Source organism: Pyxicephalus adspersus, chromosome 2 (assembly GCF_032062135.1).
Source record: "Pyxicephalus adspersus chromosome 2, UCB_Pads_2.0, whole genome shotgun sequence".
NCBI classification, from domain to species: Eukaryota; Metazoa; Chordata; class Amphibia; order Anura; family Pyxicephalidae; genus Pyxicephalus; species Pyxicephalus adspersus.
This window is the reverse complement of record NC_092859.1, coordinates 73,530,960-73,557,807: the sequence shown is the minus strand read 5'-3', so window position 1 is coordinate 73,557,807 and position 26,848 is coordinate 73,530,960. Positions and strand designations below refer to the sequence as shown.

Below are 26,848 nucleotides of genomic sequence, written 5' to 3'. Positions count from 1 at the left end.
AGGTATCCTCACCATATGGTGTCATGTGGTACATTAAGGGCTCCTTCAGCCCAAAAGCGACAATTGAGTGCCCAAAGTGATGTCATTTTTTGGAACTGAGCCACAATCTCCCGCAACCATGGCTGCAGCCGCATGCAAAAAATAGCTCCCAACCTCTCCCATTCACTTGAATGTGAGAAGTTTGGATCAAAAGCCAGTGGCAGAATTTTGCAACTCACTGCTGGACTAAAATGGCCCCAGGTTTCTCAGACTTAGTCTTTTCAGTACTGAAAAACGTGTTTTATTTTGGAAACAGAGCGTTTCAGAACATTCTCAACTTCCACAATGTGTATTTATGCAACCACTGCAATACTATCTATGCGGCAATTAGTGTTTTTAAAATAATGTTAAATTGGCTCCATTAGCTAAGAACAGTGAGCGTAAGTAACAAAAGACACCATCCTAATTGTAATGAAAAATGAAATTACTGTCTACCTGTTGCCGATCCCAGCCCATATAAATGAACAAAAACACCATCTGTTTGGGTGGATGTTTTTTCTTTTCATTTCTTTGTGCCAGGGGGCACCCATACACAGCCTGGCTTCACTTTCCAAATTATTGGTGCCCAGAGCTGGTAGTTCTATAGTAAACAAACATCTGCATCTGATGTGTCTCCTAATTTAGTTTTCTAGGGGATCATTTCTAACTGTTAATCTGTTTCTATCTCCAGTGTAACTGTAATAGAATTTCATATAATACATTTTGCCTTTAGTAAGTGATTTTGACATATACATTGGCTGAATTACAAATGTAATGTTCCTCCACAGGCATTGCTGAAGGCTCTTCACATATGTCAAGCAAACTTTAAATCTACTTGAGATGTCCTTTTAGATTATAGGGCTGCTTACCAATGTCCAAAAAAGAATGGTTTTCTATTTCACTGAGCCTTACTGGTAATCCTCCACATAGCTAAAGTCATTTTTACATTTAATAAAAATCTCTGAAAGCAATTGTAACGGAATTTAATGTAATGTGCCACTGTCACACCTTAAGAAAACTACACAGATGCCCACTCCTGCATGGCAATCTGCTGCATGCGGTAGGAATTTTTCCACAACCGACCATGCAAACTAAAACAACTTGTGGCTTTTTTAAAACCACACCGCATTACACATTCTCTCTCTCTCTCCCTCTCTCTCTTATATAATAATAATTACATTTTTCTTCTTTAAAGAACACCTGTCAATGAAATATGCTAACGATTTTGTAAGGCTAAATACAAGCACATAGAGAACATTAAGGGCACCAATTGGGTTACTAAGTCAACATTTTCAAAAATAATGTTCTTTCTATAAGGACTCTACATGATCGCTAGAACATATTTGAAGGTACATGTCTGATTTGTACTTCAGCTAGCCATGGTAGCAACTATATTACAAGATTTTAAGTCTATAAAAATTGCACTTTTTATTTAACTGTATTTGGATCTTAGGGTGCATTTTATTAGCAGTCCCTTTTTTTCCTGGCATCACTTACAACCCCCTATATCACTACAGGCCACATATACCACAGACTTTTCTTTTCAAAAATACCTAATCCCCAGGAGCCAGCAGTGTTTACATTGCACAGCATTCTGTCAGCTATGTGACAAATCATGCATGAGCCAACCCAACCATCCAAGATAATTGCTGCAGCTTCATGGGGCTTTTCTTTATAGCCTGGGTAGCACATGTCACATTGTCACAGGGCTGCTGAAACAATATTTAATATAAAACTGACTGGAATAAAAAAGTTCATTTGCATCTGATATGGTTACAATACATAATTTGATAAGCAAAGCGAGTGCATTTGTGGGGTAAAGGTTGTGTATTAAAGCAACAGTCACTTTTTAATGAACGTTGTCCACAGGTCTGTAGCTCATTACAACCACACTTCAATCATCTAATTACTTATCATCACTAATTACTTATCATCATCTAATTACTTATCATATCATCATATTAAAACATGATAGGTGGCTTTGGGTTATTCCACATCACCATTAACCTTTTCCCTGGTATGTTAAATAAACCTAAGTATTACACATATGCAGAACTAGAATACTGGTTGTAATTAATAAGATATATTACATAACAAGCAGATATTCGGATTTGACATTTCAGTAACAGACCTGTCAGCTGCAGCTTGCTCACAATAGATCTTTTCCTGCCCTGTTATATACTCCTGATCGGTATTCTGTAATAAAATCCAAAAGCTAAAATCTGATTGGTTGCTTTGAAACCAAAACATCTTACTTGTGTAAACAAGCTAAACATTCTATTAAATAAAAAAATGATATAAACTAAATTAAAATTCATCACGATGTGTTAAACACATGATCATTCTAAGCCATCAACCTCCAGACAAACCATGAAGTACTGTAATATAGAAAGAAAACCACACATGATATGTTTTACTAAATTCAGACATTTATTGGTAGTAAGAGGAGAATGACACTGAATGTCCCATACCTTAAAGTCCTCTACTGAAACCCAATCAGCTCCATAATACCAGACATGCCCTATCTAGACAAAATATGATAACAGGTTTAGTAGACTAATGCCTAATCCATATAGGTGTGCTAGACAAGATACAAAACATTTGTTGGAATTTGCAAAGGATATATAAAGCTGCCAAGGGGTCCTATACTTCACTGTGTATTTTACATTTTTCCTTCACATGGTCCTTTTTGAACTACGCATGAGCAGTTTGCGGAATGCCTTCCGGAAATCCCTGTTAAAGACAGTGTATATGACAGGATTTAGACTGCTGTTACAATATCCAATCCAAAAGAAAAAGTTAAAAAGTGCATCAGATATGCCACATCTGCCCCGACAAATAGACTCTAGGCTGTAGGTGAAGAAAAATGGAAACCAGCAGATTACAAATCCACCAATCACCACAGCTAATACAAACGTCAGCCTCTTTTCCCTCAGCTGCGTCAAACGCGTTTGAGAGATGGAGACTGAACGGTCTCTTCGTTTTTGTCCCCGGTTTATAGTCCATGAAAGCCTTTTTGTTTTTACATTATTGGTCCCATCGTTTGTTTTATGATGAGCTGTCTCTGGAAATTTATTAATTGATGAGGTGCTCTCCTCTAAGTCCATTTCATCATTATCATGGTTGCCATTGGGGTTAGGATGCTCCAGACAGTCATGGTTGTAGAATGCATTTGGCGGAACACTGACATGGTCATGAAGGCCGTTCCTGAGGTTGGACACCGTAGATGCCCGATGTTTTGCCACTCGGTATATACGGCAGTACAGGAATATCATGATGAAACATGGAAGAAAGAAGGATACAGTACAAGAAAACAACACATACCACGTGTCGTCATTCAGGTCACACTTGTTCTCTTTATGAGAGTTCATTTTAAGAAGTGGTGGGAAAGAAATGATGGCAGACACTACCCAGATGATGGCAATCATTCTCTTAATCCTCTTGGGTGTCCTCCGTAGATTATAACTGACTGCTTTGGTAACAGACCAGTACCGGTCAATACTGATGGCACACAAGTGAACTATGGAGGAGGTACAGAATAAAATGTCTAAAGCCAGGTACATACTGCACCATATATTTCCAAAGTGCCAGTAACCCATGACCTCTTTGGCTAGTGAAAATGGAATAATCAAAGCACCCACAAGAATGTCTGCTAAAGCCAGTGACACCAAGAACAAGTTCTGTGGAGCCCTTAAAGCCCGGCTTGAGAATATGGCTAAAACCACCAAGATGTTGCCAACAACGGTGGATACGATTATGGACCCAACAGCGAAAATAATGAGCGTACACTCCCATGCTGCATATGGCCAGATCTTCAGCTCTTGTTGGCTACTGTTCCCAGAATCATTATAGATGACAGCTAAAGTTGTAAACTCCATCTTGGTCACATGATAAAGTCAGGTAAAGTTACAAACTAACTTTATAAGATAGTTCTGTCCAGCAGATCCACCATGATAATCAAGTATTTTATGCTGTGGGGGTCAGTCAATGTAAAACACCTTCTGCACTTCTAATAGATAGCAATATAGGTTCTACTCACAGATGAGACAGTCCTCTTGATCCTGAATCCTGCACAGTGCATCCAATTCCAGCCATGAATTCAGCAGAAGTATTACATATTGCATGTAGACAAGCCAGGTATTGTGCAGATCTCAGACTTTTCTGCACTGCCAAGTTGCTGTGTTGTTTGTCTTAGTTGGCTGCATTGAAGGTATATTTCCTTTTGTGCAGGGAGGCAGCAACATCCTGAAGTTGTTCCATGGTCTGTGTGTGACAGCAGCCCCTTCCTCTGGCAGCACCCAGTCTCCCTGCAGCCCCCTTCTACTTCTCACAGGTGACCATAGTATGACAGGCAGAGCTGAGCATTGGGTACAGAGCATTCATAGCAGCAGCCTGCACCTCCCCACTCATGGTGGGAGGGAATCCTACTACCCAGTGCAATGCATAGTGCAGACCTAACTCAGCACTCCAGTGTGTCACTGACACAGATGCTGAGAGCTACAAGCACCATGAATAATGTTTTGTTTGTGCTGACATTGGTCCCTATAAAGCCTCCTGTCACATACAGCTGTCTCCTTCACTTTCCCTCACATTTCTATGAATTTTAGGTCAGTCCCTATAGAGAGCAATGGCCTGTAGGGACAGCAGGGATGCCATTCTTTCACAAATATGTATATTTCTGGAACATACTTATGGTGAGAACCTTTCCTGCTTCCTGTCAGCTAATACACATGGCTGTCATATAGGGAATGAGAGCAATCAAACATTCACAGGACATGACATTTCCCACGCATGACATTCCCCCTCATCTTCAGATATATATGACTGCAGGAGACAGCTAGAAGGAAATGTATAACTTTTAATTGGCAATGCTGGATTTTATGTTTTCCTCTCACTAGCATGTCAGAAAATTACATTAGCTGAATGTGTTTTGGAAATTGGAAATGCTAATTGCTTGGCTGTCAGCTGACTTTCCTACTTTAATTTTTTGAGTCGCCTAGTTTGTAAATTGTTTTATTCCATTTTTCCCAAACTGTTCTGGGTCAGGGAGTCAGAAAGTGGAGTTCAGCAATGACAGCGCTGTATGACTTTCATGACAGGTTTTGCTTCCTAAAAAAAAATCAGTTACAGAAGAGTGTGAATACTTACCTCTCCAGCTGGCAGTATGAACTCCTTAGTATTCAACCAATTTACCTGCTGCAAAGTCTTCAGGATGTGCTGGATATCTCCTCCCCTGCTTTACTGAATGGTTCCTACTGCTGGCCTCTGCATCAATGTGCCCAGTAGTAACATAGGGAGAAACCACTGCATGTGGCAGGGGGATAAAGGTATTCAATATGTCATATTCTAAAGATTTTGCCGAAGTAAGACTTGCTGGAGAAGTAAGCATTAATGCAGAAAACATTCTTTGACGTTCATTCAGGTCACTTTATCGTGGTCTTGTCATACAATTATATGCAGGATACACACATTTTCAGTTTGGGGAGGTATTTTTAAGGATAATTGCACTGTTGTTCTTTTGAGTTTACAATACTCTGCAGCGGTAACTCTTTGAATGTTTGACAGCAAGAGTAACTGTCTGTTTATCTTGCATGCTGATTTTGTCACCCGTGACTTCCAGTCTTCAAGATAAGAACAGGAAGGTGGCTTCCGTGGCCTCTGACTGTGCTCAGCATAACACATATATATGCATAAATAAGAAAACAAGATTGTGTTTCTGTGTAATTATTTTAAATAAAAGTTATCTTTCTTACACACTGGACACCTTATTGAATTCACATATATAAAGCAATCCTTTCTATTCATTAGATACCCACATGCACCTTCCAATGAATTTTCACGTGCCACAGGACCCCTGCATACCAGGACACATTTATATACAAATATTAACATACTTTCCTAAAATCAAAGGTTGCCCCAGCCTATTGTGCGCATATTTATTAATTAGCAACCAATAGCTAGATATGGGAAGGGCAGATCAGTCATGAAAACCTATTTGTATAGTAGAGCATTTTGGGTGTCTGGGGGCCTAGGCAGCTAACTAGATTCTCGGATGGTAAACTTTGATTTTCTATGGAAATAAGTGTCAGCCAGTGTTGGAAATAATGTTATATTGTAACACCAGTACTATGGAGGGATGATACCCATACACTTGTTGATGGGAAAAAAAATAGGTAAACAATCTATATCTTCCTGATACTGATACTTGCATAACCAATGTGCACCCATCAACCAGCACATCTGACATTTATCTGGAAGCGTTCACTAACAGTCACCAGTTAATTGGAGAATACCTTACTTTTTACACTTGAACCAGAAGACATGTTGTTAAAGTAAGTGACAGGAAGCACCATATAGAACAACATGTGTGTTTTATATTTGTATTTAGGCCTGGCCATAATGCTAGTGCTAGACTCCCATAAATGTGAAGTATGGTAATACTACATCTATACCTACAAAATCACCATTGTAATTTTTTGATTCATTTGCGTTTTTTACCAAAGATCCCTCTGGTTATTAATTTGACACTAGTATGATGACTTATATAAATTCATTATGTAATGTACTGTAGGTTATGGTGGTGTTTGAAATTCCATAAACATGGAAAAGATTATATGAGATTTTATAGATCATTTAGTACTTACTGGCACAATACAATGTATAATATTCAGAGAAAGGGAAACTTGGCAAGCAAGGATTTAAAGTGCAGGAACCAGGCCCACCCAGGGAGAAAGAAATTCATGTTCCATTTCATGTGTTCTCAGCCACTTTTTTTGTTAATCAAGAAGGTATAGGAAACAAACAGTATCTGCAGAACTTTGATCTGTTGGAGTGCCTGGTTCCCTTTATTCGGTTTAATGTTTAGACGAGTGAAGATAAAATTTAAAGTAGAGCTTTAATCAAATATTTCTTCCCAATTTGGATAGAGCGATGGATGGTTGGATATCTAAAAAAAATTAGATCACAATCTTTGTCCATTATGGGGAGATTTCCACGTCCTCATAGGTATCTATGGGACAGGAAGTAGGAAAAACTCCTAAAAGCAATGCAAACATTGTTTACACTCTAGTGAGAGGTAAATGAAAAAGTTTTTAGCTGGGGTTTCACTTTATTAAATTCGTCATAAATCTTAATGAGAAGTGAGCAGAATGAATAAACTCTTACTTAGATTAAATCCAGTTGAATTGTGGAGGAAATGTAACCGGATTTTGAAATTCTGAGTAAGAATTGATATTTTATAAATCATACTATAATTTTAAAAGACAGGTATAATAGGGTTCAGCCAATCTGGCTTCTAGATGATAAAAGCTGTCATAGTCCTCCGTTCAGATTGGCTGAGCTGTACTATGCCTGGATTAGATCCAATGCGGATCCAAGGTCAGAACCGCTCTGTTTCTAGTCAGAATGGACTCTATTCAGAAGTATATGACCGCTAATAGTCCTCGTGAACCAAGGGAGTACTTCTGTGAATTCTAATAGGCACTTAATACCACTCATTTATTTCTACATATACCGCAATGCTTGCTCTGGGGTAAAATTCGGGTAAACAAGGAAAAATTATAGTAGGAAAAAACCTAAAATACTGTGTGTCACTTTTTCATACCTATGTGAACACTAGTAAAGAGATATCTGCTTATATTAGAATGCTAGAAGCAAATTTAAATTTAGTCTCACTGGCAGGGTATAGTGCTGGAGAATGTATTTAATGCCAACAATTCAGACAATTATCTGTGCCCAGACAAAGAGAAGAGTTGACATTGGTATACAGCTTTCCAGTGTAAAACCTGACTACTACCACTATGTCACCTTTTTTTTTTTACTATGCAGAGGTGTATCAATCACAAGACTGGCTGTTCAGGTCTGCTTTAGAACAAAAACTCACCCAGTAAACTTTCACTTGATTACAGGCTCTGGTGTCCAGCAGTTGTTACCTTTTTTACTGAAAACATGCAATAAATTAGTAGACGTCTGTATAAAATAGCTTAGCCACAGTAAGACAGCTGATAAGACAGTTGCACATGTTTTACCTCACTTGGTCAGGGGTTCACAAAGTCCTTCACTGAGTGTCAGGTATACCACATGCAGTGTCCAGTCTTATTTCATGTAGAATGTGTAACATAATGACAATAAAAAAACAGGTAATACTCAAATCCAACAAACAAAAAGTTAGATGAAAGTAAGTATGAATATCTCATACCCAAGATATTGTAACTGCTATTAAAACTTTTTGCAAGTCTGAAAAATAACATATATATATTTCCTTTTTTATATAATCATAAGTATTGGTAATTTATTTCATAAATCATTATAGTAAATGTAACTAATGCACCTTTTAAGAGTCATCTACATTAATTGTGGATCCTGCACACAGCTTTTTACTAAGGATAGACTACCTTAAGATTGCAATGTCAATGTCTTTTTATTGAACTCATAACCCTCCAACAATTTTTAAATACACATGGATATAAAATTAAATTACTATTATTATTATTATGATATGACCTTTACTATTACAGATAAATCATTTTGCTGTTTTCTGTTTTTCTTGTAAAATGAATCTGTGTACCCCTATGCAAATCTATAAATCAAATATATAGAGCCGGTGAATAGGACGTAACCTTGTCTACTATAGGGATCAATGATCTTTATATTTATTGGCACCAGAGTTTATTCACCTTGCTGTGTTCCTCTGATACATAAATGCACATTTAATATTGGTGTGGTGTACAGTTAACAGAAATGAGAGTAATTACTAAATGATTGCTGACAGTCCATGCCACTGACATGGTTGTTTACCCACCTGGAAAAGAAATATGACTAGCGTTGACAATGGTAATTGACTGCTAAAAACAGTAACTACTTTACAGTACCTTTCCTAGCAACAGCAAAACTGACTCCCACATGAGGCCTTGTATACCTGCTGCCGAATGTGGGATCAATGAAGCAAGATTTCAGCTCATATCTTATGAAGAATCTTTTGGGAAAAGATGGGAGTGATCAGCGTGATCACAATGAACATAATCACTCACACATCTATTTATATGGCTGTCCCAGACACAGGAGGATATTATTTAACAGGACCAAATCATGGAACACCAAATAGAAGTTATTGACTGCCAAATCCTAAAAGAGCATAACATTTTAAATATGCCAGACAAATTGTTCATAGTTGCAGGCTATGACTTTGTGGATAATAGGAATGTTATTAATTGTGGCCCTTGGTCTGTTGTTTTTATGTGTTTTTGACCTAGTTTTAAATTTAGGACTGTGGAATCAGATGACGGTTTTACATTTATACAAGGGAGATACATTTATTCTTGGTATGCATGAGAGCCTTCCATGGCCTTTATTATTGTGGTCAATATTATTTTATGATTCTTGTGTTAGGTAAAGTTATTTTGTCTTTTGGGGACCGGTTAAGGTAGTGTTGGTTAAATGTCTTTCCCTACTTGTCTAATATTCTTACTGAAAATACTTGGATCAGTCACAAATCTAAGAAAATGAAGACTTAGTCAAAGTATGCAAGTATGCTCATTTCTTAAAGGATTATCCCAAAAATGATCCTTGGTTAAGTCAACCCCAGGCAAGCAACAATCACTAAGTGAGCCTCAGAAATCTCATTGCTGTAGTTTAAAACACCAGCACTTCCAACTCATATCTATTCTCAATCTTGACTAAAGTTTAGTGTGTCTAATATTGGATAGCGTAGTCCTGATATAGGTAATCAGTATATCATTTGACTTTATAATATCTAGACTCATGAAAATCCTAAAGCAACTTTTTTTTTTTTTTTAGAAACTTTCCAGACTCAACAGATATACACTGTACCAGCAAAAAACACTGCAAACGAATTAGTTTATCACAGACCTATCTCTTTATTATTCATTTTTTTGATAAAATGCTGCTTTTTCATACATAGTCCACGTAAGTATTGGTGGAACCAAAATATGAGGGCAACTGCCATTTATTAAATCAATAAGTCTTTTGGGAAACTGTATTGTATGAGTAAGGATGAGCTCAGAAATGTTGACTGTTGTGGTTGGATTAAAACAGTTGAAAATTAAAATAAAAAATAAAAAAGCAGCTCTAATTTTGACATTGTTTTGTTTAGACTGGGCCTTATAGCACCTTGCTGATTATAGCCCCTTGCTGAAAATTACATCAAGCATCAAAACACAATACATATATACAATTTGTCACTAGTCGTCCCAACTGTTAAGTTCTTCCTTTCCTCCTTTTTTTTGTTTTACAGAGGCGTTGGTGAACATTGTAGAGGGAGACATTCTGCTGGCATGTTCTCCAATTGAATCCTACATTCACAGTGGTAAGCAGATGGAGTATATTAGGTCCTGGCATCAGCAGGGTGGTGTTGGGTATTCAGGTATCTTACAGCAGCAGCCGCCAATCGGTAGTCCGCGAACCAAAATTTTGGTGGTCTGCAGCTTTGGCCGGTGCACCCCCCAGCGGGGTCAGGACCGCGCTAGGAGGGGCGCACGGCTAGCGACATGGCCCTGACCATGTCTCCTGTTTGAAACGCAGGCTCAGTTGTCGGGTCATGATGTCACTCTGGGTGGAAGTTTCTTCCCCTTTGAGTGACTCACGGCTCCCTGTGTCCGTAGAGTCCTGCGTCCATGAATTTAGTGGTCCATGAGGTCCAAAAGGTTGGAGACCATTGTCCTACGCTGAGCTGCTCATGTAAATGAAGACATTCATTGGGTAGGCAAATATGTTTTATTGCAAAAGTGTTTTACTTTAAATGTTGCATTGGTATTAATAAATAAAGGTTGTTATAAAAAGATATCTACCTAATGATTTGCATGAAATGGTAAATCTAATGCTAAAGTGTCCAAGTCTGAGATGAACAAAAAATCTTTTTTACAAAAATATTGTATATATCATATTAATAATAATATTTTTGGTTCTCTGAAAATATGCATCTAAAAGATTTTTAGCCTTTGTAAATGATTAGAAGATAAGAATGCCCTCATCTTTATTAAGTTACATTTCATTAATCTAATCAGGTTTTAGAAACTGCACTACCCTGCTTATAAGATGTATTTAAATTCATCAAGAAAAATATGCTGCCAGATCCTTTTTCCAAGCCCAGGTGTAGGTGAATCTGCTACACTCTGTTGATTTCTATCTAAGCTGAGTTTTTTTTGTGTTTTGGACTGCGATGACTGCCATCCAAAAAACTGACATAGGACAGGTACGTTTGTAAAAAAAACAATTTTGAGGTTGAGGAGATCCATGCATCCTAAAAAAAGTGAAAGTGTTTGGAAAAGCCACAGGTGAACTAGAAGTCAGGTCTTCACAATCTAATAAGTTACCCACCAATGATGCAGACTATAATAAAATGTCACCTATTTTATAGATTAAAGCAAATGTTCTAATTTTTAGTGAACATTATGAAATGGCATTATTAAACAAAAAAGATTATCAACTACTTTCTTTTTTAAACTTCAAAATGTGATATTTTGAAGTATGTCAGGATTTACACAAAAAAAAACTCAACACATTTTCCATTCTCCTAACACTTGTCAGTCTATGCAATGTATTTTTGTGTTTTAGTTTCTATCCTGCACTTCTTTGTATAGCACTCCTTGATATGCCTGCCACCTACATTCCAGCTCAATGGTGCAGAGAGAGAGATAAGCAGAGGAGCGAGTGATACATTTTAATAGGTATTTTCAGTTCTCTGGAGAGTTATAAAAACCCCAGAAAAATAAACTCCAAGTGGCATGCCACAAGTGTTCCTTAGTGCAATAAATAAGGTAAGAGAACAGGCATGTTGGGCCAAGTGCCATGCAATTAACCGTTCACAAACATTAAAAAGTCAGCTAAGTCTGCCGAGGTTGCTTGACTCAGCAGGAGTCATTTCACAAAAGGGCCAGCAAAACAGGATTTCCTGGTACAGGCAAAAGTGATGCATCTCATCTGAAAATCTTCATTTGAAAAATGGTGGTAAACCTTTGTGAACTGTATCCATTTCAAATATTTACTGCTGCTCATCATATGCAAGCTTTGATTAACTTAAACAAAACAAAAATGTACCTGCCCTCATCTTTTTATTACTCCTTCACTATCTGATATTCCCATTGTAACCACTAAAATTAGCATTAACATTTTATTTTCAAAGCCAAAACATGCATAGTACAAAGCTATCTTTCCCACCTCCTTTGATGTGACACTGAGGCACTGTGTTGTGAGGCTGTACCAAGTGTTCCATGTTCCAAACTATTAGTACTTTGCTGGATTGCTCTGCCAGCTGACTCTGAAAATAAGGCAGTGGTAACAATAGATTGCTTATTTCTTAACTGTGTTTTTCCTAAAGGTTATATTTAAAGTTACTTAGGGGATGATAAAAAAGGTTATATATTATTTATACTCAAGTATAAACCAGGATTTTTTTGTTTAGCCTGAAAAAGAATGTGAAAAAACAATCTTGGTTTAAACTGGGGTCAGTGCTGAAGGCAACCACACTTGGTTGACCCTGCTGACAATTATGGTTATTCTATCACTGTCACAGACAACACAGTTAGTGTGGTGCTCCCTGTGCAGCTGTCTCCCTCATGTGGGTGGTTGAGATCAGTGCCAGGTGAGGGCAGTGAAATTGGGTTGCGCCAATTGCTGGTATAATGACTGCGGTTCTGACTGGCTTAGTGTACTCCATACTCTGTGATACTACAGTTGTAGGCCCAGCCGAAATGAACACAGCCTTGGGAATCTCAGATGACCCATCCAGGGCTGCTATAGCTGCACCTTTTTCTGCATCAGGTGAGCTGTCACCCCAGAACATGTAACTCTTACACAGCCCTTGTCACTTACCTGTTGTTAGGGGATGCTTATCTGGCTGGGGATCCCGTGCTGTGCCCCATTGTAGTAGCAAGTAACTTTTTCTCTGTTCAGCAATGTCACTTTCAGCAGCAAGAAGAATAAAAAAATAACAGCAGCCCCTGCTTCCCTTTAGCCATGCAACCTGAAATGTATTTTATCGGCACCCCCAGCATACACTCTGAGGCTGTGCATAGCTGAGGAGGATTTTAGGGGCAGATTAGTTCCTGATACCTAATACTAAGCTCTCATTGGCTGCTAGGGCCTTATAGCCTTTTTTGCTTGCAGTCCCCATGGCTTCTTGTAGTGTTAAGCTAGGCTGATCTCCTGCTGGAGTGTGAACTGTTGCTGACCTTTACCTGTTTCTGACCCTGTGAGTGTATGCTGTCTGGATCGACCTTTTGCCTGTGACCCCGACACTGCTTGTGTCTTGTCTTTGTACGCCTTCTCTAGTGGACTGATTACCTGTGAATGAATTGCCTCTGTATTCTAGACTTGTCTCTGTTTGAATCTTGGTACTGCATATCTGTGGGCTCCTGGTCCTCTGCCACCCCCTCCCCAGATACCAGAAGTCCTGGGGGCAACCGTGTGCAGGGAAATGCAACAAATCTCCTGGTGGAGATGGATCGGGGTCTTGCTATAGGTTAAGACTGCTGTGTTGGATTGGAAGACTGGAGTCTGGTGAGTGCTGGTGGTATACGCCAAGTCATAATTCATGGTAATTTTTTCAATTCAATAAAAACTTTTATTTGTGTCAATTTTATGGGAAAATTTGATTGGAATCATTTGATTCCAAATGGATCAAATCCAAATTTCATTGGAATAATTGATTATTGTTTTGATAATTAGCAGTGATAGCTGCATTCTGTGCCCTAGGTTAATACTCAAGTCAATGTAGTTTTCTTGTTTTTCAGGTAAAAATAAATAGCTGGGTTTATGTTTGGACTGATTTAGGAGGATGCAAACAAAAAGAAAACTTGCACCCATTAATGTGAACATGAGTTGCAGTGGTCATTCTAAGATGTTTGTTACAGTTGGAGACATTTGTTTGAGTTTTTTGTGTGAACAAAATTACAATACATATATGAGTTAAATAGAAACACACAAAGTTTTTTACTTAGCAAACTACTTCTATTGGCACTCTGATATGTAATGTTGCCATTTAATTTACTTCCTGGCCAGTGTTTAAATCGTGTATTTACTATAAGAGCACAAGTAAATGAGTTCCTTCTAGAATTCAGTGAACCGTACATGCTGTTCCAGATCTATTCCTCTTACCTTACAGTAAACAGAACTGAGCACAAACAAAACATGAGCATTTACTTAGACTCTATATATTCTACTTTAAAGTAAAACTGCCACAAGCATGAGAAATTTAGACTGGGCAAAGGACAAAATAAGTATGCAGAGGTTACCTTTAATGAAAAATGTATGACAACATAAGGAGTTGGTATACAGATCTAAACTTGTTCCATACATGTTGAGTTTGGCACTCATCATCAAGCTTCCCTAGCCTTTAAGTTTAATGGCCAGAATCAAAAATAAGTAGAGAGCCAGAAAAAGCAGTTTTTGCCAAGTTTGAATTGACCCAAAAAAGTTGAGATAAGCTTAAAAATGTTTTTCTAGATCCATTGGTTATATACTACCGTAGTAAAATAGCATCTGCTAGCCTTCGTTTTACATTATATGGAGTTTGAAATGCTTAGGTATGTGACAAGTTAACACTTTAGCTAAAGATAGACATAATCCATAATCTCTAAATTTTGTTTATTTTTGTGATTGTATTTTTTAAAAATATAGGAAAGTGACTAATATCACAAATTTGTGTGATAAACAACTTAACTGTTAGTAACTCCACTGTTTCTATTCTATTTAAAATTTAGGTCAATAGGTGGGGTTAAAATCAATGAAGTCTTTTTTATAAATGTTTTCACCCAAGATTTCCCCCCAAATATATACACTTTTTACAATGGATTCAGTTGGAATATGTGTCAGTCAACTTATGATTCATACTTCATACATTTTTTAAATGAGGCCAATGTGGGAAATGTGTGTATTTTAGTTATACCTTGGGTGAATCTTGGGTGCAAACATTTATAAATAGACTCCAATAACAGTTTGTATCATTAAGTTAATTAGTTGACAAGATTTTCTTACCTCAGTTTTCCTTCTTTCTTGCTGACTCACCCAATTCGAGCCAAAGCGATAAAAAACTAATATAATTGATAATCTAAAATAATCAAATTCTAAATTCCAACATATTTTGCTAAATTTTCAACTGCTTCATTATTCATTTTGCATTGGCTTCATGAAAGGAAATGTTAAGGTGTTCGACAAATCATTGAAGTGCAGTTTGTAATACCTAATTTACTAAATCCATTATCCCATTTATACCATCAGGATAAAATGTTGCTTTGGGGATATTATTTTATATTAAAATATATTTATTTTATATATATATTATATTATATTAATATATATATGTAAGTGCTTATATACAGATGGTATTGTACAATTTTTGACTAAACTTTCTATAAATACTGCTGTTTTATTGATACCTTTCTTTACTACATTTAGTCCATGCTTTGGTAATATCCATGAATTTAATGTAATTTGCATTAAAGTAATAAGTAATATTTAGGATATTTAGGTCCATCTTCAATGCCTGATGAAGCAAACTGGGAGACCCACATGGACAAGTGATAGACAAAGTAATCATAGGTCCCTATTTATTGTACAGCGCTGTGTAATATTATTATTATTATTATTAATAATAATAAACAGGATTTATATAGCGCCAACATATTACGCAGCGCTGTACATTAAATATGTTGGCGCTATATAAATCCTGATTATTAATAATAGTAATAATAATAATAGGTTACATAAAACAACAGTGAACACAAAAAAATACATGTTAATGCTACCTTTTTTTCTCCATACAACTCAATTTAAATGTAAAATCAATTTGGAACATCTCAGAATAAGCTGCTTAAAGAAGCCATATCAATTAAACTCAAATGCAAGTCAAAGTATCTCAGAAGTCAGGATGGTCAGGATATTTCCATGGAATTGTGTTTGCCGCAAAAAAATATTATCAAATAAGTGGATACATTTGTTAAACTTTGGGTAATTTTTGCCATGCCACAAATTTATATCACTGTTTAAAGCCCATAAACGTACCAAAACTGTTTAGAGGGTGGAGAATAATATGACCTACTACCTATATTTCCAAAAATTAAGAATAGTTGAGAAACAGTTTTGGAAGCTCCACATTGACTTTTTTATTTTAAAACCCTTGGTAATAAAGTTGGGTGGGAACAAAGTAAAAAGTAAAAATATTGTATGGAAACACATTCCTAAAGCCAACAGGGATGACATTTTTCTACTTGTTTTCATTGGTCCCTCTGGCTCCCCCAGCAATTTTTTTCACAATACTATTTTTCATAAGTCAGAAATTAATTTTAAAAGTCAGCAGACAGCTTTAACGTGTTTTCCTGGCTATATTTTAAATTTTAGTTGGAAAAAAAGACATGCTTTCAAAGAATGCCTTTTCACTATTTTTTGGCATAAAGGCACATCTTACCAAGTATTTAAAAAAATACATTTCTCATTTTCACCATCACCTGAAAACACCTAATATTTGACACAACTGTAAATCTGAAACCCCTTTATACAATACACCATAGAGAGAAATCAGGAAGCACAAGCAGTAAGCTGAAGAGCGATAGTAATGTGTAGAGAAAAGCTGACTACAAAAAGAGAACTTGATATTTGTAGCTCTGAATTGTTCTGCTTATTACAGTAAATCGATGATGCATTCATGAAACAAAGCATCCTTTTTTGAAGGTATGGAAATTTATTTTAATACACAAATATCTACTAATCAGTTGTCTGTGTTAGGTATTCTGGTATTTTGTTGTTCATCAAATGTATTACTTCACGAAATAAATAATAAAAGACTAATCCGTTCTTTGTTTCAAAAACTAATCCTTTCCAATGTCCTTTAAGTTATGATGTAACGTTGATGGAATGCAATCTGTAAAGTCCATTTATACATTAAATATACAATCATTTAATGTTTCATAACTCTGATAGGGATTGTGTAGACTTTGACTGTCCTCTAGGTTATTCTTGAGAAGACTGGATACATCATCTAGCGGACCCCACAGAGGATAGTGGTCGTAAGAAAACACTGGAGAACAAGCATTTGGTTCTGGCTTTGGTAGTGAGTATGGGTTTTCTGGTGCATTTTCTTTTTTCGGTATCCGAACAAAGATAAATTTCAGTAAATTCAGTATTAGCTCTACAAACTCAGCGACTGTGCAAACAGACACCCCAATCCAAAGGCCCACTAGACCTCCTATACTGGAGAACAGGTCAACCAGCTATGAGAGAAAAAACAGAATTACATGAAAATTAATATAAAATAATTGCAGCTCTGTTTCTAAAAAACACTGAATTTTGTAATATGCAACTAGTGTACCTTGTGAATCCGAATTGTACTTGCTATTAACCTGCAAACTTCTAAATAGCCTAATTGGCAGAAGAAAGGGTAGGACATGAAGCCAATGCTGCTAGCAAATGTGCTAAAAAGAAATCTGTCCCCCACCCCTATTCATAGACCCTATACTGCAACTGGAAACTATGAATGATAATTAATAATCATTTACAACCAATAGTACTTGAGTACTTACTTTAATCATAGACTTTAATAGACAAAAATACAAATTGACAGGTAGGACATCCCCATTATTTGTATTTTATCTGTGTATTTATTTGTCCAAATTGAATTAACTCAAGCATTTGCACATAGCTTTGGAGTAATACCAGCAGTAAAAGCTGATTTCTAGTTGATTGTTTTAGGATAGTGAACATTTATCCTCATTAGTATACCATTAGTTTAGTGTTAAATGGGAAGCAGTTAACTATAAGCCAATCAGCAGAGCCTGATTGGTTTATTGTGCTGTCCTTATTCTAATAGGTTGAATTCAAATAGTGACAATTAATATTACACAGTATTTATATAGCGACAACATCTTACACAGCACTCTACAAAGTCCACAACTAGCTGTTCCTCAAAGGGGCTCACAATCCATTGTCCCTACCATAGTCATATGTCTTGAAGATTAATTTTCAAATGTTGTGGTGAACTTAACCTAACTGCATCTTTATTTTGGAATGGGGAGGAAACTGAGGTACCTGGAGAAAACCCATACAAACATGGGGAGAACTGGCAAACTTCACAAAGGTAGTGTTCTGGCCAAGATTCGAACCTAGGACCTAGCACTGCAAAGGCCAGAGTGCTAACCACTGAGCCACAGTGCTGGCCAATGACAGCTACAGAAGACTAGGATGGAAGCAGTACTTTTGATGGTCTAATTTAAAATTCTTTAGATTGACTGTGTTAATTAGTATTCTCTGTGTCTGCTTCAGCTTAAGCTGAGCACTGATAACTGCTATGTATAGTTACCAGGACGGCAATTATGTGCTTTACCACTATAAAGCAGCTAATCGCTTTTCTTACCTGCATTGAGGGTACTTCTTCTATGAATTCATAATTTAGCTGCTGGTAATAAACCACAAGCTTTACAACATTGTCCCTGATAAAAGAAAAGAACAATATGAAATTAAATTTATAATAAATCATATTTTAAACTTCCATAGTAAAACATGTTCATTAGATTGGAAAACAGTGGTATGAATACTTGCTGTACCGTATTAACAAATCAAGTATTAGCACAGATCAAAGATGGTAAAAACATAAAAAATCTGCCAGTTTGACCAAAATACTGCCAGATGATGAACAAAGTTTGATTTTCATGTTTATGGTATATTTACAATCATCTGGATGTTTCATTCTTAGCTGAAGACTGCCAACCCTGGGACAAAAAAAGAACAGTGCTTTTTCTAACAAAGCTATACTGGACATGTATTTTCTTTTTAGCAGTTCAGGAATTTTAGCAACATTTTAGGAAGTGTAAGAGTGTTGCTCTACAGCTAGCAAATGACTTGTAAACTCCAGGCCTCTACCCCAACACCAGATTTTCTGCTGCATTAAGCAAATAAATGAATCCATTAGATCCATTGGGTTGAACATTGTTACTTGCATGTTTGGGCTGTACAATGAAGGTCATAGTGCAGACTAACAATATGGTATACAACAGTGGGCAAATAGCAATATCCACCATTCATATGTCTTTTCAAATTTTTAAATTTATGTCACATTGCACATACTCCTAATGCATTTAGGAATATTGCATTTGTTGTTGAGGCAGACTGAGTCAGTTCACTAGACTGGGGTTAATCGATTTACTAGTTTAGTCTAGTTTACTAGTTTAGGCTCTTAACTTAGAAAAGTGAGTTATCACTCTGCAAGGCATAATCCACTTACCTTAATGAATATAGTGAAAATAAAATTTGCAAATAATACCTGATCATGTCCTTGTAAAATATCAAAAGACATCATTTTTGTTTGCTAAGTGAGGTATTCCCCACAGGGCGAGAGTCCACTTTGCTATTTTACCAACCTAAACTTCTTTAGTAAATCAACTTCAATGTATAAAAATGAGGATACATTTATGTATGGTAAAATCAGAGCAAACCCAAGGCATCTATCAAACTCTAGGCATATGTCCTAAATTGTATATGGTTGACTTACATCCTAGTAGAGACATGCCTGACTCTTGGCGAGAGCTGTAGGGGATGGCGTTATGGCAAAAGTACAAGTGCTCTTGGTATAATAATTTTTTCATAATTTTTTCATAATAAAAGCTTTGAGGTTAGCAATAAATATATCTTTAAAGCAAAGTAATTTAGAAGATATATAACCTCACACACATATATAACAACACCATTATGGACATCAGCAACAGCAAACTGTATTTGGTGCTTTTGTTTGTTCAATAATCTTGTCATTTGTCAGTAAATAACCTACTACGTGAAGGGAAATATGTCTTTCTGCCATATGACTCAATTGTAGAAAAGATTAATAACTGTTGGTTACAATAAAAACAAAAATAAAATATCTGTTATACAATATGTTCATTTCTTGGCCATCTCCTAGACGAATGACTTTATAAATAAATGTTTTTCCCCAAAACGCCTCATGGGGAGACTCATAAATCTATCATAAATTATGTATTTTGTGTATTTGGTGTGATTATGTTGTGTCTTTTATTAAATATTTTAAATCCTTGGAGGATTTAGAGGGCATAGTAGACTGGAGTCTGACTTTTTTACTGCTGTGAAATGAAAGAAATAATTAATATATGTGTTTGTGCCCTCACATTTAGCCTGTATTAAAGTCTACTGTAGTGTAGTCTTACTATATTTAGGAACTATATTGTAATGAGGTGAAAGTGTAATAAAAAAAAAGCCTATCTTGATACTTATGGTAATGTGCTCCTTTACCTCCCCTAGCCACCTAGCCATTGGTGCTCTGTTTTTTTAAAACTTTCATCCAAGAGTCTTTCATCCCTTAAAGCCAATATATCTGCATACATACATTGTCAACGTTTTTATTTGGAAGCAATGCAGAGAATATGTGAAATTCTAGAAATATATCTCAAAAACAATAATCTAATATAAATATATGTGTCCTTTTAGGATGAGATTTATATAGTCCAAAGTTAATCTTTCATTTTTAGAAAATTGCTAAACATCCTACATCCTAATCCTTGCTAAATGCTAAAAAATAGGATAACAATGAGAATGTTGAGCAATGACAAAAATTGGGGTCATGGTGCTGTTTTCACAATGACAATATGGCATTCCTGTGTGAGGTCTAAAGTCATCTAAGGGGGACGGGGGGTGGGGGGGGGGGGGGGGGTTGGTGCTGTTAGTTAACAGTAGGATTTTTCTTAATGTACTTTATCTTTATACTTTTTCTATATACAAAGTTAAATACTAATGGTAAGATCTTGGTGAACCTGATTCAACCCTTATCCATCACTATAGCAATAGGTCACTTGCAGCAGTACTTTTGCCCTCTTCTCAATGCTTTTTTCTCATTTCATGATAGCAATATTCTTTTTATTATTATCAGCACATATTTGTTTGATATACATCGAGGTTTTATAAGACAAAAGACTTTAATATACCTTCTCGAATGAAAGATTGAAAGAACATTCAGAAGCCAAAGGGCTGCAGTTAGAACTCATTCAATACAAAATAACGGGGCATTCATGTACATTGGCTCTAGAATTTGGACTCACCTTATATTTTGCACATCTTGATAGCCGTGTTTGCTTTGGATATGCTTTGAAAAGTAGTCCTGATAAATTAATATACAGTAACTTATAATATATATTCTTTAATTTAATACAAAAGCATAAACTGTTTGCCAAGTTACCATATGCAAATGAAAAGCAACATAAGCAACATAACAGCCACAAATGACCAACGGTGATATTATTAATAACAATACAGAAGGCTAATAAGAACAAAATCTGAGAGTAAAAAAGCCTAGACCCTCATACTGATGCTGCACATATTTCATTTCACTGCAAGTTATCCCGCAGGAGTAGTGTGCAGCCTGGACACACCTTTTGGTTGCTCTTTAAGCCACCTGAGCCAATGTTGCACATTGTAATGCACAAAAGTTTTTGTAATCTACAATAGGTGCTAGTGGACATATGCTGCAATTATCTACAACACCAATACCCTGTGTTGTTTAAGTGCTTACATCATGCCTGCAATAGTAGGCCATTGTAAATGAATGGCTGCCTTAATGTGATGCACATTAGCGTCTGACACAATGCTCAATAGAGAGCGTGCCGTAACGCACAACAATGTTTAGGTATGAAAGAGGACTACAGAAACCATTAGTGTCGAAATGTATATCCCTGCACAGTGTCTTTATTAGAATTATTTCACATTTAAGTAGACCAAACCTAGATGTGGAATATATGTTCTGGATTGCTGTTATATATATTTATCTGGAAAACTGCTACAAGTTAGGTAAACCATTCCTGCGAGCAGCATTTAGGGCTTTTACCGATCATAAACTTATGGTGTTTTCATTTAAAATGGAAGATAAACATATAAAAAATATATGGAATATATGGAAGATAAAAATATAAAAAAAAAAGCTGGTTGCGGATTTTTCAAATAAAATGCAAAGTTCATGAATATTGTTTTGTCTCAAAAATTGTTAAACATGAGAATGGCAATTTTTCTTTCTCAAGAAACTGGGGAAACTGTAGAATCCATAGCTGAAACTGTAAACAGTGTATACCATTGTATGTATATAATGGATTAATTGTTTTCAATAATATTTTAGCCCTATATAAACACTGGGTAATAATAATAATAGTTTTAAACCTGAATATTGTACTTTTGGCGTATGGAAAAACTACAATTTTAAAAACTTTTCTTTTTTTTGGACATATTACATATTACATAAGTCCTCCTGACCACCCCAGTAGATGTATTTACAGTAGTATCCTCAGAAGAATTAGCAATTACTTTTTCATGAAAATATATAATGTACTCATCACCTAGGGCCATTATAGGGAACATTGTACACAATGAACAATTTCTACTCCTTTAACAAATTACCACTGCCTCTTTCAATAGACAGCTTAGTAGTACACATATATAGCTTTGTATAAAGATCATTACTAGGAATATGATTTATTTAATATGATATATTTAAAATTAATTGAGTATTTTACATTTAGGATAGCTAAACTTACCATGTATTTACTGCTTGGCCATTGGGATGAAGACAGTGTGAGTTCAAAAATCTCTTCCCTAGCAGTAAAGAAAGCATATAGGCAAACAAAATTAATATCTATTTCACCAATCTGTTATAGTTTCATAGTTACATAGTTGGTTAGGTTGAAAAAAGACATAAGTCCATCAAGTTCAACCACTAGGGAAATAACATATCCCAGATATAAAACCTTTAAGACATAGTTGGTCCAGAGGAAGGTAGAAAAAAACCCTGGTACAATTTGCTTCAACAGAGGAAAAAAATTCCTTTCTGATTCCATGAGGCAATAGAATGTTCCCTGGATCAACAATCTCTGTTATCTAACTTTAAAGCCTTAATACCCAGTTATACTTAACACTTAATGTTTTGTTTAGTACACTATTAGTGAAATACATTTTAAATACTCTGATCTATTATGATGTACCTATTTATTAAAATAAAAAGAAACTTACAATGTTAATAATCCCAGAAACCAAATGTCACAATTTTAATTTTGAAACTGATTAAAGGTAATGCAGATCCATTAATCAGTATGTATAGTATTTAAATTGGAATCACAACTGCAGGCTATGCTTCCTATTTGCTGTCATTGTGATTGTGCCTCACTGTGTAATGGTAACTGGTTATTAATGGTATCTGGATGATTAAAAATCACTTGCTATTTGATTTATCTACAAAGCTGAGCTTCAGTCATGTATAAAAGATATATATACAACTCTGTAGTTATTTATATATTATTAAATTTAACTAGTGCTTGTACCAGAACCTAACATGGTATTAGCCTCGTGCAATACTATGTGCAGCAGCATTCATGATGAGAGAGAAAATGGCAGGATTGGAAGCCAATTAGGCATGCTACATATGAATGCATTGACAAGACACATGCTGTTTGGAGGAAAGAGCAGAGGGAACAGATGTTGTGCTGCTCTTTCGCTGTCCAGTGAAAAGACTGGGGATTACACATCAGAGTCCCAAATCTGTATATAAAATATAATCATGTAAATATGCAGCCCTATTTAGTAGTGTAAGAGTATGAAATAATAATGACTTTTATTTAAACATGATTGTGATATATGTATTTGGGTACTTGCCAAAATGACATTGAATTCAAATATACCTAATGTCTGTAAATCATATATAGGTATGTATACTTTGTATACTCACTCGCACTGGAGTGGACAGTGACATTTCAGCTGATCGTGGGATAGTTTATATTCATACATTTCCACACAGTCATCTACAAAGAGAACACAGAAGCACCGGTAGCTGCAGGGCACTCAGAGTTAGTTATATATATGTTCCGCCTATATATCCTGGAAATGTATACTTACTGACAGATGGTTCACTGATATTACACAGTGGTACATCAATCCCAGGGGGTGCTGGGAACTCCCACATTCTGCACCCGCAGTTTTTGATCATTTTGGTCTGAGCGCAGCTCTTCTTGCAAGCCTGATGAGAAATATATGTTTATATTATACATATGTATGTTGTATGTAGATGCAAACAAAGATTGGTTTGTACTAGAATTTATGACTTCTTTCTGCTAGACATAGATCATGATCTAATGAAATAGTCAGTCACCATCGCCTAAGGATGAAATGTTACATAAGAAAAGTATTTCTAAATGATTATAAGCATAGTATTGTCTCAGTATAAATTGCTTAAAATAATATGTGGTAAATGTTTAAGCACAAACAGACATAGGGTGTATGGAGAGGACTCAAAGGTGGGCACAAATAAAATAGAAAAACTAAGTATGTGGTCATGTGCAAATAGCTTGGAGGAGATCGTTGTGTATTTGAATAAATGTAAGTTATGGTAAAGAATTTACAAACAAACATATCCCAATGATTAAACAAATGGTATGGGTTATCAGATCCATTTTCAAATTTTACATTTTTAAGTTAGCAAATTTTGACACTTTTTGATATTTTCCTAATGAAACAAAAAACTTTGAACTGACCAAAAAAAAAAAAAAGTGCATTTTCAGTTGTATCAATATTCGGTCAGAATGTTGATTGAAAGTGGGAAGGAAAGCATCTTTGACAGAAGAGGCTTACAGAGTCTGTCCAAAAATTTTCAGTTTAATTTAGTGTTAACTGCTTCGGTCATGTACAGTCTGAAGGTTTTTGTTCTTCACCCTCCTGGAGAACTCCACTGCCTGGGTTAGTAAAATGTTAATGACGACAAGTTTTTTTTCAGCCTAGTTAACTGAGTAATACATATTGTAATGTCAGTTCATGTAGAAGAGCCAAGCAGCCATGTAATCTAAAAACTGGAATTGGAATGCTATTATGTCCGTCTGTATCATTTCTCTGTCACCTTGCAGCGTGACAAACAGCCAAAGCTGCTTCTATATTCAGTTTCATTTTTACTTTACTATAATAAACACAATATACAAAAATAACAAGAATATGGGCTTTTTTTTTTAATTATGCACTTTCTTATTTTTTAGCTAGTTACTCATAAAAGATACTTTTACACCCCTGACCAGAGATGGCATGATTTGTCTCTGCCCACTTGTGACCAACAGAGATGCATTATCGAGCAGATCTATGTTATTCGACTTGGGACTCTTTTCATAAATGAATGGTGGGGAGTTGGGCCAATCTGGAACGAGCCCAATTTGTAGTGGACAACTTATAGGAAGCAAAAATAATGTTGTGTTTGACTTGCTACTGATTCTGGAGAGGGGAAATGACCCTGATTTTCCACACAGGTAACAGATATATTTCTATTTTTATTTAATTTAATAAACCCATCACAATCAATCAGGAATTAGTGAACAGTAGACTAAAACCAGTTAGGTTTTAACATTAGCTCATTGAAGCAGTCTATAGAATAAGAATAAGAATGAATCAAAGAAAAGTAAATCCATATTTGTATGCAACCTGCAAGGGCACTCTCCACTGATTTATATCAACACAATCAAACACAAAGCTAGCTTTTTCCCCTAAACCATTGGGCAAAACCAGGCACATCCATCTAATAATGTTTTTAGGTGTCTATACATGTGTTGTTCCAGCCACCACTGAAGAAGGGCATTCTTTCCAATGGCCACCATGTTAGGAACCTTTTTTTCTTTTGACCTCCAATAAACAGATTTAGTGGTGGTTTCCCAAGACCCCTAAAATGTATTCCTCAGGTGTGAAAAAGTTAAAAATGTTGGTGTGATTGGGCAAAGTCTTTGTATTCAGATGATTGTGACAGAATAAGGCTTACCTCTCTACTGTAGTCAGTTCCATAAACATCTGTATAATAATTCCTTATGTCCTGGCCACTGCTACACCGACTGTTGTACGGTTCATGCAAACGTTTGACATGGACCTGCCATAAAGAGTTTTTAAATATTTATTTTTTTACTATTTCTTGCACATTCCAGTCTTACTTGGATGGATAACTAAAGAATAATTCAAAAGGTTCATTCTGCTGGAATACTTTTAATTTACCAATTGTGTATAAAAACATTTTCTGAAATGCTTGAAAATGTTGCAGACTTTGAGCCTAATTTAATAAAGCTCTCCAAGGCTGGAGAGGATACACTTTCATCAGTGAAGCTGGGTGATCCAGCAATCCTGTAATGGATCTGGTCCAGGATTGAAAACATTTGCTAGCAAATGATTTCAAGAAATCAAGTCCAGGTTTGATGGATCACCCAGCTTCACTGATGAAAGTGTATCTTCTCCAGCCTTAGAGAGCTTTAATAAATCAGGCCCATTGCTGCTCCAACATTCACATTGTTCATACGTGTAACAGTTGTAGATATAATAACCACTGACACGCTTTTTTTAAAACTATGTATAGTAACCTTTATTACTTGATAGATACAGCATGTTTTTCTTAAAAATTCTGACAAGAGTGCCAACTGTTATTGGACCTTGTATGCCTCTTAAATCTGCTTGGTGTTCAGCTTTAACCTCCTTAGCAACCTCAAATTGAATTTGTTCAGTATGAAAAAGTTCATACCTTCACTACTCCAATGTCTGACTCCTGACCAGGGGGAACATTGACTCCTTCATCTTCAGGAAACGGCATCTTCCCTTGTCCATGCAGAACAACTCTCAGTCCTGCTGCTGTGCTCAGAGTACTGATATACTCATTCTGCTCAATAAAAAGCTCCATGGTCAGACCTATCAGTGACATAAGAAATGTATTTAATATAGCAGTGACAGTATAGGAGTTTAATTTTATGTATATTCACAATAATAGTCCTGAGATTCTTTTCTACAATATCTTCAATACAGGATTGTCCCCATTGTCTAGAAATGTACTTCT

At 36.0% G+C, this 26,848-nt stretch overlaps 2 protein-coding genes across 2 annotated transcripts in view; both read right to left on the bottom strand.

Annotated features, from left to right (window-relative positions):
• Nucleotides 1-2,425: 2,425 nt before the first annotated feature.
• On the bottom strand, nt 2,426-4,064 carry LOC140323707 (alpha-2Db adrenergic receptor-like). The gene has a single exon (XM_072401002.1). It carries the CDS (start codon nt 3,894-3,896, stop codon nt 2,694-2,696), a length of 1,203 nt encoding a protein of 400 aa, XP_072257103.1. The 5' UTR covers nt 3,897-4,064; the 3' UTR covers nt 2,426-2,693.
• A 12,840-nt stretch (nt 4,065-16,904) lies between these two features.
• Nucleotides 16,905-26,848, bottom strand: part of LOC140322433 (epithelial sodium channel subunit alpha-like) — a 16,337-nt gene continuing 6,393 nt past the window's right edge. Inside the window, exons 3-10 of the mRNA XM_072398999.1 lie at nt 26,540-26,703; nt 25,796-25,900; nt 23,902-24,022; nt 23,735-23,807; nt 22,551-22,608; nt 21,069-21,127; nt 18,380-18,455; nt 16,905-17,240 (exon numbers count right to left, since the gene is read on the bottom strand). Coding sequence (XP_072255100.1) covers nt 16,905-17,240; nt 18,380-18,455; nt 21,069-21,127; nt 22,551-22,608; nt 23,735-23,807; nt 23,902-24,022; nt 25,796-25,900; nt 26,540-26,703 — 992 coding nt within the window. The remainder of the gene's footprint in view (nt 17,241-18,379; nt 18,456-21,068; nt 21,128-22,550; nt 22,609-23,734; nt 23,808-23,901; nt 24,023-25,795; nt 25,901-26,539; nt 26,704-26,848) is intronic.

Coding starts and splice junctions, on each gene's coding strand:
- LOC140323707 (XM_072401002.1), bottom strand. CDS start 3,896: ATGGAGTTTACAACTTTAGCTGTCATCTATAATGATTCTGGGAACAGT.